This window comes from Miniopterus natalensis, chromosome 5 (genome assembly GCF_054644295.1).
Source record: "Miniopterus natalensis isolate mMinNat1 chromosome 5, mMinNat1.hap1, whole genome shotgun sequence".
Lineage (NCBI taxonomy): Eukaryota > Metazoa > Chordata > Mammalia > Chiroptera > Miniopteridae > Miniopterus > Miniopterus natalensis.
Window position 1 is genome coordinate 43,410,857 of NC_142085.1, and position 18,055 is coordinate 43,428,911.

Here is an 18,055-nt window from a genome sequence, read left to right on the forward strand (position 1 = left end):
CCGACGGAAGCGGTCACGGAGGCGCGACGCGCAGAGCGGAGGCGGGACGCTGGCGGGCCCGCGTGTGTTCCAAAGCGCCAGGAGCGAGGCAGTCGTCCCTGCGCAGGTGACGAGCTGTGACGCCTGAGTGGTTGCCCGGGTGCGGGTGCGGCGCGGAGGGGTTCGGAAACCCGTGACTCCTTTCTTCGACGCCCCTCTAGTGGAGAGCAAGTGGCTGCGACTGAGCCGTGGGCGGCCGTAGGGCCGAGAACCATGAGGCCCGGGGGCGCGGGCTGCCCTGCCAGGCTGCTGCTGGCTGTTGGCTGGTTGTTCCTGGCCGGCCTCCAGTCCGCTTGCGGGGCGAACGTCACCTCCGAGCCGGATCCCGGCTTTGCCAGCCCAGGGGATGAAGAGGAGGGCGAGGTCCTGGGCCAGGGCGAGAGCATGGGCATGGGCCAGAGCAACGAAAACGACGGCGAAAGCGAACACGAGCATGCGGGCGAGACCGACGGGGAGGCCCAGAAGGAGGCGGAGCATTACACCGGCGAGGCGGAGCATTACACCGGAGAGGCGGAGCATTACACCGGCGAGGCGGAGCATTACACCAGCGAGGCTGAACACACGACCCAGCCTGAGGATGAATCTGAGGAGGATGGTGAAGGTGGGAGGCTCCTTGGTGGGGACAAAGGCACCTGTTGAGGGCAAAGCCCAGCCTTTTGTCCGAGGACACAGAATTATCCCTGTTAACATTTGTAGAGCTCTTTGGCGAACAGCCACAAGTTTATACCTTTTTCACTCACATAATAGCTTTGAAGAAATATATGTTAAATTTATAAGGCCACAGCAAGCTGAACAAGCCCATATCTAGAAGTTGCTACAGAAATACTGCTAAAAAGAAGCTTTATTTAGTTTTATTTTTTTAATTTATTTTTTGTTTGAAATATTACAGATGTCCCTTTTTCTCCCCAATGACCCGTTCTACCCCGTCCCATACCCCTCCCCAGTGCCTCTCCCCACCATTGTCCATGTCCTTGGGTTGTGCATATATGCATATAAATTCTTTAGTTACTCTCTCCCCCTCCCCCACCCGCCCTTCTCCATCCCTCTGACATTAAGACGCTTTATTTTTTAAGTGGTAGGAGTCGGAAATAGTCTTCTACCAATTGGAATTATTTTGACGCCCTTTGCAGTTGTTTTAACTTCCCATTGTAGGTTTTTGTTTTTTTTTAAAGTTCCAAATTGCTTGAGGTTTTCTTTCCATATTTGCACCGTGTTGGAACAAAATGGAATCAGAATTCCCCTCATTGTGACACATCTAGATAGATCAATATGCTAACAAAACTGCCCAGAAGCCCCATGGCAGCTTTTTGCAGCCCCAACGTTGAGCACCTCTGTAGCATGGTGGTGGTTTGTTTGCATGTTCAACTTCGAACCACAAAGAAACAGTGTGGCCTTGGAAAACACCTATCAAGGGATCCAACTAGTGCTTTTGTTAGATGATAACATGTTAACCACGGGAGAATGAGCTTGTGCTTGGTACATAAATTTACCTTATTCTGCTGGCTCATTAAGCAATAAAACTTGACAAGCTGTTGTACATGTTATATTGATTAGAAACTCACATGCTGGTAGGTAAAAGGTCAGTTGCAGGTTTGCAGCCATCTAAAGGAGAATGATTCCCTTACCTCATAAATGACCCAGCTGAGATTCTTTTAATAACCTTAGCAGTCTCTCCTGTCTCCTATACATATAGAGTAGATACTATATTTATCAGCTTTTCCTTTATTTCCTGATGACAGATAGTGACCCTCAGTGACAGAAAGAAATTGACTATCTGAGGTTAATGATGGGATCTGAGGTTTGTTATTGCCTTGATAACATTACATTACAGAGAGCTTGGAGTGGTTCTTGACTTTGGAAATGTGAAAAAAAGGACTAGAAAGAGAAAAACATGCTCTAAAGCGTAGTAGCTATTGCTTCACTCCAGTTTTAGAAGTAATTGAATTGACATTTTTAGTATTAAACTAGTCAAGGGATAGTTCTAAGTGTAAAATGCTAAATAGAGTTTAGGGTAAACCTGGATGATGGAGTTATTTATAATGCCTTAGAGATTCAAATTCAAATGCAAGATATTTATTCTCTGTGTCTCCATTTCCTTATCTGTGAACTTCAGGGAGTCCGTGTACCTTCTGGAATTTTATATATACAATTTCATGCATAACTGCTTTTTCCTGGGGAAAGTGATAATCCAGAATTTTAAACAATCTGAGGTGTCTGAGATCTGGATATTTCCAGAGCTATTATTAAAATTTGCAAAGTCCTTCTTAACCCTCAGTGGACCAGTGTAAAAATACTCAACACCATTTATGATCCACTGGACATTTTATTTTTTTACTTTTAAGGTATTTTACAAGTAATTTTAAAAGCAAGAATAAAAGGGTAGTGAAAACAACTTATTTGAAATTTTAATAATCTAAATATGGAAAATCCCAAAATTTCCCATTTTTCTGGTTTTGAAGATGTATGGACAAAGTACTTTGAGTGCAATTAAAAGCTCACTGGTTGTTGTGCATGAATCTCAAATATTTCCATCTTATAAATACTGATTCCAGATTTCAAGTACATCGTGTAATAGATTCTAGTTATCATTATTCTTGTTCTTTTTGCACTTGCATTGTCAAGACACAGTACTTTTGAAAATTATGAAGGCACATATTTTGTTGAAGAGAAGACCACCATATTCTTTATCCATATTTGCAAAACTATTTTATCTTAGATTTATAAAAAATTAGAATTATTGGTCCAATGAATTTATTTATTTCTACATCTGTTTTCTTTCAGTCAGCGTTGTGTACACACCTGGTATTGATTTGTCTGTTTACAAACCTCCTCATGTAAATTTTTGTGTATAAACAGCTTTAAAAAGGAAAGGACACCCTCTCTATGTATCCTTTTAGCAAAACAGTATGGTCTCATTTTCACAAAGTAGTTCAAGATCAAGTCCTTCCTGTTGAAAGGGCTAACTGGATGAGAATGCCATATATCTTTTTTATTTTTAGAAATATAATGTTCATTCATTGATTCTTGAGTTAGAGTGAATTCATCTAGGATATTCATCTAAGATATCATCTCTAATTTTGCTTATGCAGTCAATTTTAACATCACTATTAGCATCCAAAGTGCTGTTACCTGTTTCTCTATGTTCATCTTCTGATTCATCCAATAATTGTGAAAGTTTTCACTGTCAATTTTCTTCCTTTGTCATTATGGACAAAAATAAATAAAAGAAAAATTCTAAAATCTCAATTGTGTTCAATGAAAACTGAAAATAGGTTTTGAGAAAGGTGCCTCTAAACTTATATCTTTCTGAAAGATGATGTGATACTTTGGGCAAAGCAATAAGAAAACAAAGGGTGATGTAAAGCTACAATTTATTTCACAATTATGTCATCTTTCTAGGCAATTCTAACCATTCTTCCATTTTATAGTCTTTTTTAAAAACATAGGAGTAATTGATAAGTAATACTGAAATCTGTTATTATGGATGATGAAATAAAATGTTTCAAAATATAGGAAAAATCACTAAGATACTATGTATACACTCTTAATCCTTTTATACCTCTATCCCTATGCCTTTTATACCTTTTATATACCCTTATACCCTTTATAAATCTAAGATTTGTAAATTTACTCTTAACCTATTTACCTTTAGATTTAGAAAAGGGACCAACAATAGACCTACATAATAATTGCAAGATAGAATGAGTTTTAGTCTATAAAATGAGGTTTATTATATATATATATATAAAACTATACAGTATTTTCTCTTTTTCTTTGGAAGACTCTAAGACTAAAAATCATGAATACTGACTTTACAAATCAACTTTCAAAAAATAAACTCAAAAATTAAAATTGGACTGTGATGAAATATACTAACAGTTAAAGTGTCCTGTAAAAATTAAAGAGAACAATCCAGGATCTGGCCAGAACAGAAAAATAGGATCATTATCTGCATCATGGTAGATGCCAGACTTTTATTAGCACAGTCTTAAGACCCAGTAGATTTTTAGTGAAGCCTCATTACACTCTTGACTCCTATTAAATTCACTATTGAACTCTCCTTTTCACCTGTTCTAAAAAATTAAGACAGCCTATAAAGTATTTTGGGGACAGCTGACTTTTTAGCTTACATACAGGATTGTATTTCTACAAGGTTTCATTTTGTTAATTTTGCCCAGTTTTCTACCCTGTCATTATTAGATCAAGATTTATCTTCTAACATATTCACTATCCTTTCTAGTTTTCCAGAATCCCCAGATTCAGTCAGCATAAAATAAGTATTATCCAAGTCATTAATAAAAATTTTGAATAGTACAGAGTCCTGTGACACATGACTCCTACCACATTGACACCAACCAATTAATTAGCATCAGTAGATCTGATAGTTTAAGAAGTTATATGTAAAACTTTACTGACATGCAGACCATATTTTTCCTTTTTGCTCATAGGTATATAATGGGAAATTTTGACAAATATTACACTGAAGCCCAGATACATATAATCTCCCTGACGCATGATTATAAGATCCCCATCAAAAAGAAAGTCAGTGAATGACCTCATGGGCACTCATACTCAGGGCTGAAAGGAACTTTGGAGATAATCTGATTAATCTCGATTTTTTTTTTTTAAGTTAGGAGAACTTAAGTAATTTCCTAAAGTAGCATAGGTAGTAAATAGTAGAGTTGATTAGGTATTTGTTTTATTGAATGGTTTTTGAAAAGAGGTTATATTTGAAAGTAGTCTAGTACTCATTCTCCTACCTATGTTTTCTGTGCTCAGGATTTGGCTTTTAATTTATATCTCATAATGTGCCAGCAGAAAGTATCCAAGCATTTCAAGCAAAAATGTTAATTCAAAATTGATCATGATAGTCTAAATAATTTATTTAACAAAGTCAATATTGATTAACATATTTACATCTAGTGCTTACTATGTATTCAAGGCGCTGTATTTGGTGCATATAAGTATATAAAAAGAGTTTATAAAAATATTGTCTTGCAGTAATAAAAATAGGAAAAAAACCCTTAGAATTATATGAAATCAGTAAGTACAAAATGAGTGTAAATGAGGTTATCTCTTAAGCATTTTTATAGTACTAAACAAGTGATAGAATGCTTTCACAGGCATTCTCTCATTTAATTCTTGCAATAGTCAAATGAAATAGGCTCTCCTTTTCAAATTTTACAGAAAGGTTAACTAGGTCTGAAAGAGTTTTAAGTAATTTACTCAAACTCAAAGCAGCTAATTAGTGGTAGAAGCAGCAATTTGGCTCCAACTCTAATGCATTTTCCCATGTAACATTGTTGCCTCAGGATACAATGCCTTTTAAAAATTACATTCTAATACTTCATTTAATATTTTTATCCTTTGAGATCTTAGTCTTAATCTGAGCTATGAAGAATTGGTTATATACTGCAGCTAGTGGGATTCATGCCAAACTCCAGAATGATGAGAAAAAAGAAGCACTGTATTATGTGATTTGAAACCAATGATATTTAACTATTCAAATACACATGTATTCCTAGATTATCCTGCTAATAAATTGTTGAAGTAAATTCTTAGAAATAGTAGAACCAAGCTATAACACATGATTTTAATGAACATTTGGTATAAAGACTTCTGTTTTGGATGAAAATGATATACTCAAATTTTCCAGAAAATACAGACTTGGGGGGGGGGGGGAGACAATTGGCTGGCTTTTTAATGTTTTTCTGACTTTCTGTAGCATTTTAAATTCATCACATATTAAACTAATGAAAAAATTATTTTTAAGTTATATACAAGGGTTAAGTATAAACTTTCTTTGCAAGTTATTTCTTAATTTATTACTTTAAAGGCTTAGGCTTCTTTTGTTGTAAACAATAATAAATGTACTAGGAATAGTATTGCTTTTCTGATTTAATAAAACTTTTAAAATGTCTGCTTCCCATATGATAAGTGCTTGTATCTCCATCCCCAAGTAAGAGCTTTTCACTGAGAAAAGTTTTCATGTGATTAAATAATGTGTCTTTGCATTTCATGTTTAGTTGCAAATACGAAAGTAGTCAAAGAAGTAGAATTTGGGATGTGCACCGTTACATGTGGTAAGTAGCGTAGGGTATATAAACAATATTGTAATTTAGGGGGAGGAAAGGTAAAAATAGTGTAGCAATTTTTATTTGTAATTTGTGTGCTCTCATTCATCTCTCATTGATTTCTATTTCTAATGACTATAATTTACACACAAAACACAAACATTGCTTTAAAAGGTTGGATATATCAATTTATAACCTCTAAGTCTTATTTTAAGCCAACTCCCTATATTTCTTGGCATATACACTGCCTTCACCAAAGTAAAACTTCCTCTATCTCACAGATGTTCAGAAGATGAAAAATCTTGAGATGCATCTTACAGATGTCTTCCCACACATGGTGTTGGCAAATCTATCAAGAAATTTGCTTATTCGTAATAGTCTATTCTAAATTCTACATTTGTCAATTTATATGTCATATCTTGGATAAAAGAGGTATTGACTTTGTGGGGAAGGTAATATTCAAGGATTATGACTTATTTTGATCATTCCATAAATAGAAATTGGACATAAAATCTTTTACATGGGGGTGGGATTAAGGCAACACATGCTCTACAACAGACCAGTGTTTCCCAAACTTAACTGTTCACCCCAAGTTCCTGAAGGATTTGTTAGAACACAGGTTTCTGGGCCTACCCCAGAGATTCTAACTCACCAGGCCTTCAGAGGGGCCTAAGAATTTATATTTCTAAACAAGTTCACAAACGAAGTTGATGCTGCTGGTTAGAAGACCATCTTTTCAGAACCACTATAACGTATCATGCTGAGAAGATAATTCACAATGAAATTAAGTTTATTGTAAATAGAAACTGCCTTGGAAGAAAAAGACAATGATGAGAGGGAAAGAAAAAACCAGAGGGTAAGAAGACAGAAAAATTCATGCAGATCTAGATCAGAACAATTTTGTGTGTGTGTGAGTGTGTGTGGTAAAATATACCTAACATAAAATTTACTGTTTTAACCATTTTTAAATGTACAATTCAGTGACAGTAAGCACATTCGCATTATTGTGTAACCATTACCACCATTCCCCCAGCCCCTGGCAACCACTGTTCCATTTTCTGTCTCTTGAGCCTGTTGTGTGTTTTTTTAAACCTTAACTTCTTAATGAATGAAAGAAAATGAGAAGAATCCATGTAATAAACCTGTGATTATTCACTTGCAATTTATATCTTTCTTCTATTGCTTGAGTCATTTTCGTAAGAGAATTATATTTATGACAATTCTAATAATTGATATATTGTCTTACTCTACTTCTTAAAGATGTGTTTCAGAAATTCTATATTTGTTCATTCAAATGATTTTCTGTTTTGGGACTTTTAGAAGTTTTTTTTGTCTACAATGTGCCAGGCATTGTTCTAGGTGCTGGGAGTAGAGCAGTGAACAAAGCAGAGGAAACTCTGCCTTCAAGGAGTATGTATTTTAATTGGGGCAAAGAGATAAATAAAAGTAAAATATGTACTATGTCAGATGGTGATAAGTCCTCAGGAGGAAAACAAGAAAAGACAGTGTTTCAGGTCTAAAATATTTTTTAAATATTTAAAAGTCTTTTCCATTTATAACAACTATTTAGAGGGGGAAAAAATGCTTTTGTGAAAATTCTGTTGAACTCCCAAAACAATATTTTAGCAGTCAAGTTTTTTCTTTTTCTGGAATACACAGGCAGATTTTTAAGTGTTACTTGGACTTACAGAAAATTTTACCTATACACATCACTGAAATGAACTGTATTTGGCTAAATAAATACATAAAACACCTGTTTAAAATTTTTTTATGCATTTCAGAATAAGGGTGCACTTCTAGAGAGGGGCTTTTTATAAAGTTGAGTCATGCTGTAGCCATTCTTAGGCATCTCTTTTAATCAAAAGACCTTTTCTCTTCCAACTTGCCATTTCCTTTCCCATATGGAGTCCTCTCCCTTGCTACTCAACGATTGGTCCAGAGACCAGCCACATAGCCTGGGAGCTTGTTAGAAAAGCAGACTCTCAGAACCTACTGAATCAGAATTTCATGTAATATCTCCAGGTGATCTGCATGCTTGCTGAACTTTGAGAAGCTTTACTGTAAGTCATCTCTAGATTTCAACTCTCCCCTGCCCTTGAGGATGGATTTTATGATTAACATCTTGTAGGGGTTAAAAGAGGGAATCTAGTAAACAAGGAAATCAAGGTGGATAGATCCTTAGCCTGTGACTATAAAGTCTTTTCATAGGTCATGTTGACACAAGGAACATCCAAACATAGAGAATTTTTATGAGTTTGAGCCAAACCGACAACAATTGCCAGGAAGCAAAATCTCAGCAGATTGAGAAAATTCTCCAGAGAATGCCAGTTTTGCAGCTTATTTTACAGAATAAAAGGAGGATACTTCAGGAAAGTACATGAAATCCATTGCTGGTAGATTAAGGGGGCTGGAGAAAGCAATCCAGGGAAATCTCTGGGGCTGGATAGAAAGGCCAAACAGTGAAACATCTTTTACATAGGTGGGTACAGGATAGTTAGTAATTAACTGTAGAGACGGTAAGCGAGGAACGAGAGAACAATGACGGTTCTGTGGTTGTGCTCTCTCATGCCTGCGGTTGTCACTTGAGGGATCTGGAAAAGAGAGTCACTCTGACTTTTCAAATATATGTTATCTTAGATGCAAAAAGATAATAGGTAGGCTTACTTAAAGATTGACGTTTGTCAAGGAAGCTACAGGCCTAGGACATGTCTACCCACCGCGACTTGCTTTTAGTTAGGAATTTTTGTGTTCAGGCCATCCTATGTCATTACTTGAGTTTGTAAGGCCCACCACGAAGGCCCCCCTGAGCTTGTCAGGTTTGGTATGTGGCCCCTTTTTCATCCACAGTTATTTATCATGGGACATGTTCAGCATGTTGCTGATCCAGCATTTTATTATCTCCATTGGTTCTGGTGATGAAAGGCAAACTCTGGAGACTTGAGATAGTAAAGACTTGATTTCTTGTTATAAAAATGTGTGGCAATTCTAAAGAGTATGTTGTTAGAAATGGAGATTTGATCATTAATAGTTTGTCTTGCTATGTTTATTACCAATCTAAATATTAAAAAGCTTCATTTATGTTCAAATGTGATTTTGGAATTTCCTCCAGAAGCTCCAAGCCTCCCTACTGCTACTAAAATTCCATGGTCAAATAAATTTGGGGGATCCTGTGTACTACTGCATTTCATTAGATCTACCACTTTATTGGCTGTGAGAAGCACAATTTATGTACCTCCAAAAAGGAAAATGCTGCCAATTTGTGACATGCCATCAATTCTAAGATGCATTCTGATTTCAAAGATGTTAAAATGTAAAAATTTTACATGTTAGATCAATGAAAGTTTACACACAGTAGCATGTTAATTTATTAGCATATTAAAAATTCTCCTGCTTGGCTGGGCGTGGCTCAGCAGTTGAGCATAGATCTAGGATCCAGGAGATGAAGGTTCGATTCCGGGTCAGGGCACATGCCGGGGTTGTGGGCTCGATCCCCAGTGAGGGGCTTGCAGGAGGCAGCTGATCAATGACTCTCTCATCATTGATGTTTCTCTCTCTCTCTCTGCCTCTCCTTTCCTCTCTCTGAAATCAATAAAGATGTATTAAAAAAAAATTCTCCCCAAATTCTGAAGAGGTCTTTTTAATTTTATTTAATATATTATTTTCAAATGTGTATAATCATGGAATTCTTTTTCTAATGGTAACAACCAGAAGGACTAGTGTTACATGTAACTCCCTTTGGGAAATGCTGTTTCACGAAATAATTCAAAATAAGGGGTCTAAAAAATTCTACATGTTATAAACTTGAATTTGGGAATTTAATTTCTGAAATTAGGAGAAAAGTCTCAAAAAAGACTTAGATGGTAAAGAAAAAATCATGTGGAATTAATTTTTCCTAACATTTGCCAATTTCTTTTACCAAAGGTGTTGGTATTAGAGAAGTTATATTAACAAAGGGATGCCCTGGAAGTGAATCAAAGTGCATTGTACGGGTGGAAGAATGCCGCGGACCAGTAGACTGTGGCTGTGAGTCGGACTCTCTGTTGGAGGGAGACTGAGTGCAGAAGAGTTTACTCTGGGGAAATCTTTAACCTCAGGTTGTCATGAGTAGAACTGATAGACTGAAAGGAAATCATAAGAAAACTTAAAATACCACTCTTTTAGACAGTTATAGCTCTGAATAACTTCTGCTTTTGCTTTACATTTTTCAGTGATGTCTAAAATATATGTTCTCTGCAATACACTGTAACTTTATTGTACTCGGGGCCTGTGGTCAAGACTGTCCTATAGTGAAATGCTTTTGACACCTTGGTCATGACATTTTATCAGTAGATTGGTATACCCTAAATTTTAAGTGATGTTCTCTGTCAAAGTACATTACTATGAGATTTCATTATCTCTAATGGGGGTCCCTAACCAGTAAATTGGAAGCCACTAGTAGATCTCAAAGTCTATTAGATCACTGAGTTGGTCGCCCCTGCTATGGTTATGGTGCCTTCTACCTGCTTCTACCTGCTACTCCCCTTTGCTTTTCTACACTCAAACTCTCAATAAGTTTGATAACTTCCAGCATAGAATTGATTTTAAAATTGGAGGTGGCTTTTAAAAGTAGTATTATTTATAAAGCAATTTACAATGTTTAGTGGTATGTATGTATTTAATTTTCCCTTTTTTCAGGGGGTAAACCACTATCAGAGAGTTTTGACAGTGTTAAACTGGAATGTGTTCATACATTTCCTGAAAATCGGTTCAAATATATTTGGAAAATTCTAAGGCCAGAGCAAGTGAGTAATGAATGTATGTAATTTGGTGCTTTCTAGTGAGTGATAAAAATTGTTTCCCAGTGTTTGATGACTCCCAGAAAACTCTCTTTAAAAGCAGTTTGCAAAAATGAAGTTAATTGGGATTTAAAATTTTACATTATTTACACACTTATATATGTTTTAGAATCAGCTATTATCAGAATTTAAAAATGTTCATTTTATATAAAGTATTTTATTTTGGAAGCAAGGTTTTCATTTGTATACATAGGAATTGTATTAATGATAACAGTAGCTAACATTAATTGAGGGCTTGTTCAGTGCCAGACATACACCGAATGCTAGTGTTTCTTTTAACCCACATAACAATACTATGAGGTAATTCCTAATATTATACCCATTTCACAGATAAGAAACGGAAATGCAGAGAGTGACTTCTGGGTCACACAGGCAGGAAGTGGTAGAATTGGTACTTGATGTCTGGATTGTCTGACTCTAAAATCAATGTGCGTAATTAATTACTGTCCTGGACTGAGAAGCAATGGCTCTTTTTTTGTTACAGGATATAAAATTATTTCTTGATCTTAAGTTTATATGAAGAATGTTGATACTTTTTTCTTTTAAAATAGCAATCCATTATACTTTCAAATGATTCAGCAATCCTGGAAGTACATAGGCCAGTTCACCCCTTGGATTTCGAGTGTAATACCGTGGAAAATAATGAAGTAGTAGCATCTATCAAATTCACAGTCTATGCATCAAGTGGTAAGTGCCTAACAATATTTTAGTTTGCTTGTCTCAAACTTTATGGAGAGCATCAAAATCACTTGGGCCCTAGCCGGTTTGGCTCAGTGGTTAAAGTGTCAGCTGCAGACTAAAGGGACCAGGGTTCAATTCCAGCCAAGGGCATGTACCTCAGTTGCAGACTCAGTCCCAGGCCCCAGTTGGGGAGCCTGTGGGAGGCAACCAACCCATGTATCTCTCTCCCATTGATATTTCTCTCTCTCTTTTTCTTTCTCTCTCTCCCTTCCACTCTCTCTGAAAAGCAATAGAAAAAATATTCTCAGGTGAGGGTTAAAAAAAAAAAAATTACTTGGAGGGCTTCTGGACACACAGATGGCTAGCCCCATCCACAGAATTTCCAATTCAATAGATCTTGGATGGGACTGACACACGAATTTACAATTTTAACAAGTTCCCAGGTGCTGCTGGCAGACACCACAGTTTGAGAACCACTGATTTATATCATTTAGACTTTTCCACAAGGTAGTGCTTCACTTCTTTTTCACGAAGTAGAGTCAGATGTGCCTCACTTTGGGAAACTAGTATATTCCTGAAATACCTCCAACGAAAAATCCTCCAACTTGGATTATATTCTTACTTTTACTTCTATCACAAAAGTGAAAATGTATACATGGAATTCTCATGGATGCTTATAAAAATTTTGGTATAATAAAATAAAATTAAGAAGCATTATGTCAAGGCATGTCTTTTTAAAAATTACTCATTTGAAGAAAACATTTTTTGATGAAACAATAAGTGTCATCGATATGTGTCACAAAAGGGAAATCTTGTCCAGAACATAATTTCACGCGTTAAAAACTGCTTCTCTTGTGAAATGGAACCGTGTGCATATCCTTTTAATTTAAACTATGATATCTTCTTTATCCGAATAATTATTTCCTTTAGTTCAGTTGCTCTTAACCATTTTTATTGTCGTTGTTATCTTTGTTATTGGGGAAATGGGGGTTTGGTCACAGGATTGTTTAAGATCCAATTAAGGCTCAGGAGGCTTTTACCAGAAAAATTCCCACATATACAATCATGCCAAAAGTTACCTATAATTTTAAAGGGATTTCATGGATTTCTTGAAGGTATTTCTTAATCCCAAGTAAACAATATATGCTGTAGTCTAGAGATACCATGCAACATCACACCTTTATTGAAATGAAAACAAGCTAAACTGCTTTGGGGATGGTTTTTAAAAATTAACTATTTATAACTTTCTTTGATATGTTGTATAGTGTCTTTAAAAAACATCTTTCTGGTGAAAGCTAATAATCTTACTACAATTGTTATTGAAAGGATAATTTTAAGAAAGTGCTATAAAAGGCAAAAAAGGACCAAACATCAAACTAAAAAATATCTCAATGCATCTAGTTCAGGATATTATAGGTTTCAGGGGGCATTCTTGGTCTTTGTCCCCATTCTTGAGGTGTTAGGGCATCTCAGTGTGTAGCTCTTCCCATGATTAGAAGGCGACATGCATTTGATAGTACATAAGCTAAGAGCTGGAACACAGGTCCCAAAATGTCAGCCCTTACTTACCTGTCATCACAGTTTAGGGCTGGTAGGGTAGCTCTGCTATCTCAGTACATGCCCTGGTTAAGTGATAAAATATTTTCAGAACACTTAAGATTTAATAGTTTCTTTTAAAATAACAATTGGCTACACCACTGTGACAGACCCTTTGGGTTGTTTAGACATCAAACAAATGTGTTGACTATAAATGTCCACAATATGGTACTGGCTTGAAACAAATATATAACTGAAATCTTTTGAAGGTAAATATGATTTAGTTAATGAAAATTTCCCATCCATTCCCTTATATATCAGATTTTTCACATCCACAATAGTTGTCCTCCATAATTAGGCATTGTTTTGGATTGAGTTGTGTCCCCCTAAAAAGATACTTTCAAGTTCTAACTCCCAGAACTTCAGAATGTGACCATATTTGGAAATAGGGTCATTGCAGATATAATTAGTTCCGTTAAGATAAGGTCATTAGTTCAGTTAAGATAAAGTCCTGTTAGAGTGGGACTTCAATCCAATATGACTGGTGTCTTTATAAGAAGAGGAAAATTTGGACACAGACAGAGAGATACAGAGGAGAATGCCCTGTGAAGACACAAAGACACGTGGGAGAAGACAGCCATGAGAAAACAATTAGAAGCTGGACTTATGCTGCCCCAGCCTGGGAATACAGGAGCTACCAAAAGCTGGAAGAAGACAGAACAGATCCTCTCTCAGAATCTTTGGAGGGAACATGGCTACACCCATACCTTGTATTCAGAATTTTAACCTCCAGAACTGTGAGACAATAAATTTCCTTTGTTTTTGAGTCAGCCACTGGTACTTTGCTATGGTGGCTCTGGGAAACTAATGAAAACATAAGCTTAGTTTTACTAAAAAGCTTAATTTTACCAAAAAAAAAGTCAGCCTATTTTTTCATTAGAAAATTTCAATAGGAAATGCAGCTTTTTTTGTTATTAGATATAAAAGCAACCTAAGTCACCCTTGCAGGAAGAGCACTATTGAAATGTGCTGAAACCTTCATGCCCTCATTCTCTACCCTTTCTTGGCCAGTATTGCAGGGCAGTAGATAAATGGAAAGGAATTTGGCATTTCTTCTCAGGTTTTAATCCTAAAAGGTGTCTTTGATTTGAGCTTTAAAAATCCCACAGCTTCTATAAACTAAAATTATCAAAACTAAAAAGGTTTTTAAAGTCCAGCAATAATGGAAGATAAATATGATGTAATTCCTCTATCATTTTGGAACTATTTAGTGAGATCACTAAATTGAGTGTATAACTCTAGAATTACTAAGGAAAATGGAAAATTATACTCCATGGTGTTTAAAGAATGGAAAGAAAAATTCAGACAAATAAGCAGTTGAGATTGCCCATGTAGAAGACTTCCGGTAGAGTAGTACTTACCAAAATTAAAATATTAAAACACATAAAACATAGCTTGCAGAAATCATTAAACCTCGTTGGACATTGGTATGCTTATTGGTACGATTCAACAGTTGCTTCTGGTTCTTTCCCACATAAATCTTTTATGACTCTATGATTTAAGGACCAGAAAGAGCCAGAAGAAAGCTATATAATTCACAAAGTAAGCAATACTTGATGTAAATTGGCTTTGTACCAGTTTACACTGCATCAATGTTGTAACACATATGGCAGACTGACTTTGTCTCTTTAATAGCCTTATTTGCAAGAAGAGCATGGGATATGGGAGGGAATGCCTGATTTAAAAGTGGTGAGTGACACAGACAGTGGTGTGGAGAGGGACTGGGGAGGGCATGGGGCAGGGTGAAATGGGTCATTGGGGAGAAAAAGGGACATCTGTAATATTTTGAACAGAAATTAAAAAAAAAAAAGTCGTGTGCGGATATTTGTCTGAAAAACAATGAACTTCAACCCCCTGTCTTACAACGTGTATAAAAATGAGAGATGTATCATAGTCCTAAAAGTAAAAGCTAAATCCATAAAGCTTTAAAAAGGAAACGAAGAACATCTGCGTGACTCAGGAGTAAGCAAGGGTTTCTTGGACATGACTCAGAAAACAATCACCATAAGAGGAAACATTGCTAAATTAGGCTTCACCAAAACGAAAAACTGCAGTTCATTAAAATAAATTATTAGAAAAATAAATAGGCAAGCCAAAATCTGAGAGGGAAAATTTATAAAACCTGTGCAATCAATACAATCAGTTTAAGAAAAAATCTTGCAGTGTCTTGGAAAACTAAGCATACCTCCACCTTACCACCCAGCAGTTCTACTCTTATGTATTTATCCAAGAGAACACAAATGTGTGTTCACAGAATGACTTCTCCAAAAATGTTCACAGCAGTTTACTTATAATAGCCCCAAACAGGGACAGCCTAGATGTCCATCAATAAAAGAATGAATATGCCCGGCCGGGCGTGGCTCAGCGGTTGAGCGTCGACCTGGGATCCAGGCGATCGGGGTTCGATTCCCGGTCAGGGCACATGCCCGGATTGTGGGCTCGATCAGTGACTCTCTCATCATTGAAGTTTCTATCTCTCTCTCTCCCCTCCTGTCCTCTCTCTGAAATCAATAAAGATAATTTAAAAAAATAAAATAAAAAAATAAAAGAATGAATAAACAAACTGAGGGATACCACTCATTAATAAAAAAGGAAAAAGCCCGGCCAGCAAGGCTCAGCGGTTGAGCACCCGCCTATGATCCTAGAGATCACAGTTCGAGTCCCAGTCAGGGCACATGCCTGGTTGCGGACTCGATCTCCAGTAGAGGGCGTGCAGGAGGCAGCGGATCAATGACTCTCTCATTGATATTTCTCTCTCTCCCTCTCTCTAAAATCAATAAAGATATATATATATTTTAAATACAAGAATAAAAACCTATTAATACATTGCTAATATAGGTGAATCAACATATTGATTTTAAAAGTCTTACACAAAAGACTACATAATATATATTTCCATTCTTGTGAAGTTCTAGAACAGGCAGAACTAACATATGGTAGAAAAGAAAATCAGGACGGGTACGGCTTCTGGAAGACGGGGCAAGGATTAACTGGGGGGGGCTCACGGGCACTTTGTAGGATATAGTATTATTCTGTCTTGATATGGGTTTAAATTACATGTATGTGTTTGCATATGTCAAAACTAAACAAATGTGCATTTAAGATATTTGTGCGCCTGGCTGGGAGTGGCTCAGCCGTTGAGCATTGACCTAAGATCCAGGAGATCAGGGTTCGAGTCCCGGTCAGGGCACATGCCCGGGTTTCGGGCTCCATCCCCAGCAGGGGGCGTGCAGGAGGCAGCCGATCAATGACTCTCATCATTGATGTTTCTCTCTCTCTCTTTCTCTCCCTTCCTCTCTCTGAAATCAATAAAGAGATATTTTAAAAAAAAAAGATATTTGTGCAATTTATTGTTTGAAATTTTACTTCAAAAGAAAAAATATAAACAAATACTGAACTATAGTTAATAATACACCAGTTGGAGAATTTTGCTTGGAAGAATTTGCAGCATCAGCAGATTAAAAAAATGCATAAAAAAATATAAGATGGGCTGGAAGGATGGACAGATGGATAGCAAAATGTTGTTGGTAGTATCTAGGTGGTAGGAATACATGATGTTTATTGTCAAAGTCTTTCAGCTTTCTGCATGCTTGAAAAGGACATTTTAAATGTGCAGAGCAATTAATAACTTGCTGTCCACTAATTCTTTCTGTTATATGTCTAGAGTTGTCTTTCAGATATAAAGTTTCCATTTAAGTATCCATTTCCTTTTTCTCCAAGTAGTAATAATAATCAGGTATGTGTTTTCTTCTCTAGAATTGCAGATGAGAAAATCAGGACGAGCAGACACTGATGCAGTCCTAGTTTTTGTGCTGACCATAGGAGTTGTGATGTGTATATTTGTGATTTTTGTACTGATCTTCATAATTATAAACTGGTAGGTGAAGTACTGAAACTGAGTCTCACCCTTGATCGATGTCTTCCTCTCTGACCCTCCCTTGCCCCATGAATCCAAAGCCCTGTCCATGATGCCTCTCACATGTGTCTTCAAACTGCCCAACTCCTGCAACTCTCCTAATCCAAGCTACCTAATCTCATGACTTGTTTCCCAGCCATGAGAGAGCTTTTAAATGCAATTTTTACAATTTTACATAGTAGTTGCTTAAAAAAGTTTATTGAATGAATATTTGTGTTGTCCAGTTGTAGTTATGACAACCTCCAAAATTGGTTATTGTAATCTACCAGTGCATTTGTAGGAGAATATTTCTAATACCTGCATGAGTATTACACCCTGTTACATCTGAGGGCTCTACTGTCACAGTGCAACTGATGCACCACAATCTAAAAATAAATTGTGACTAAGGAGGCACTACTATATAAAGAAAATGAAACATAAATCTAATTTTAGTTTTCATTTCACATAAGAGATTTTTTGTTTTTGTTTTTGTTTTATCTCCCAGGGCAGCAGTAAAGTCTCTCTGGGAGCCAAAAGCCACAGAAACTGAGGTACGTTCTGAGCTGACTGCAGTGAGACACAAAGTGTCAACTTCTATTGAACAGTCAACAACAAGAGTACATGGACGTGAAGATGATGCACTGAGCGAGTGGAATGATTAATGTATAATAGGCCAAAGGAGAGTAGAGCATACAAGATGCATTATTATAAAAATAAAATATATATTGAAATACTTTAATAATACTGTAAATGATTTACCACAGTCTGAAGGTAATTCAATATGAGAAGGACCTGTTTTAATCAGTACATCTTTGTGGTAGACTTATCAAAAACTTTTTAATTTGTTCTCAATATTTACCATTTCAGGTAATCACTTGGTAACATTTATCTAGAGGTACAAACACACAAAATCTTCCTAACACATTTTTGATCAC

General features: G+C 36.4%; 1 protein-coding gene across 2 annotated transcripts; it reads left to right on the forward strand.

Moving 5' to 3' along the window:
- The first annotated feature begins 252 nt into the window (after positions 1 to 252).
- Positions 253 to 17,782, forward strand: SPACA1 (sperm acrosome associated 1). Of its 2 annotated transcripts, XM_087817151.1 has the most exons (9): positions 253 to 402; positions 472 to 528; positions 592 to 655; positions 6,081 to 6,122; positions 10,035 to 10,136; positions 10,788 to 10,894; positions 11,500 to 11,635; positions 16,982 to 17,102; positions 17,626 to 17,782. In XM_087817151.1, exons 1-9 carry the CDS (start codon positions 253 to 255, stop codon positions 17,780 to 17,782), a joined length of 936 nt encoding a protein of 311 aa, XP_087673277.1. The 2 variants fall into 2 exon arrangements, with proteins under 2 accessions (XP_087673277.1, XP_087673276.1); XM_087817150.1 differs by having other exon boundaries at positions 253 to 549; positions 631 to 634; positions 6,066 to 6,122.
- Positions 17,783 to 18,055: the final 273 nt, after the last annotated feature.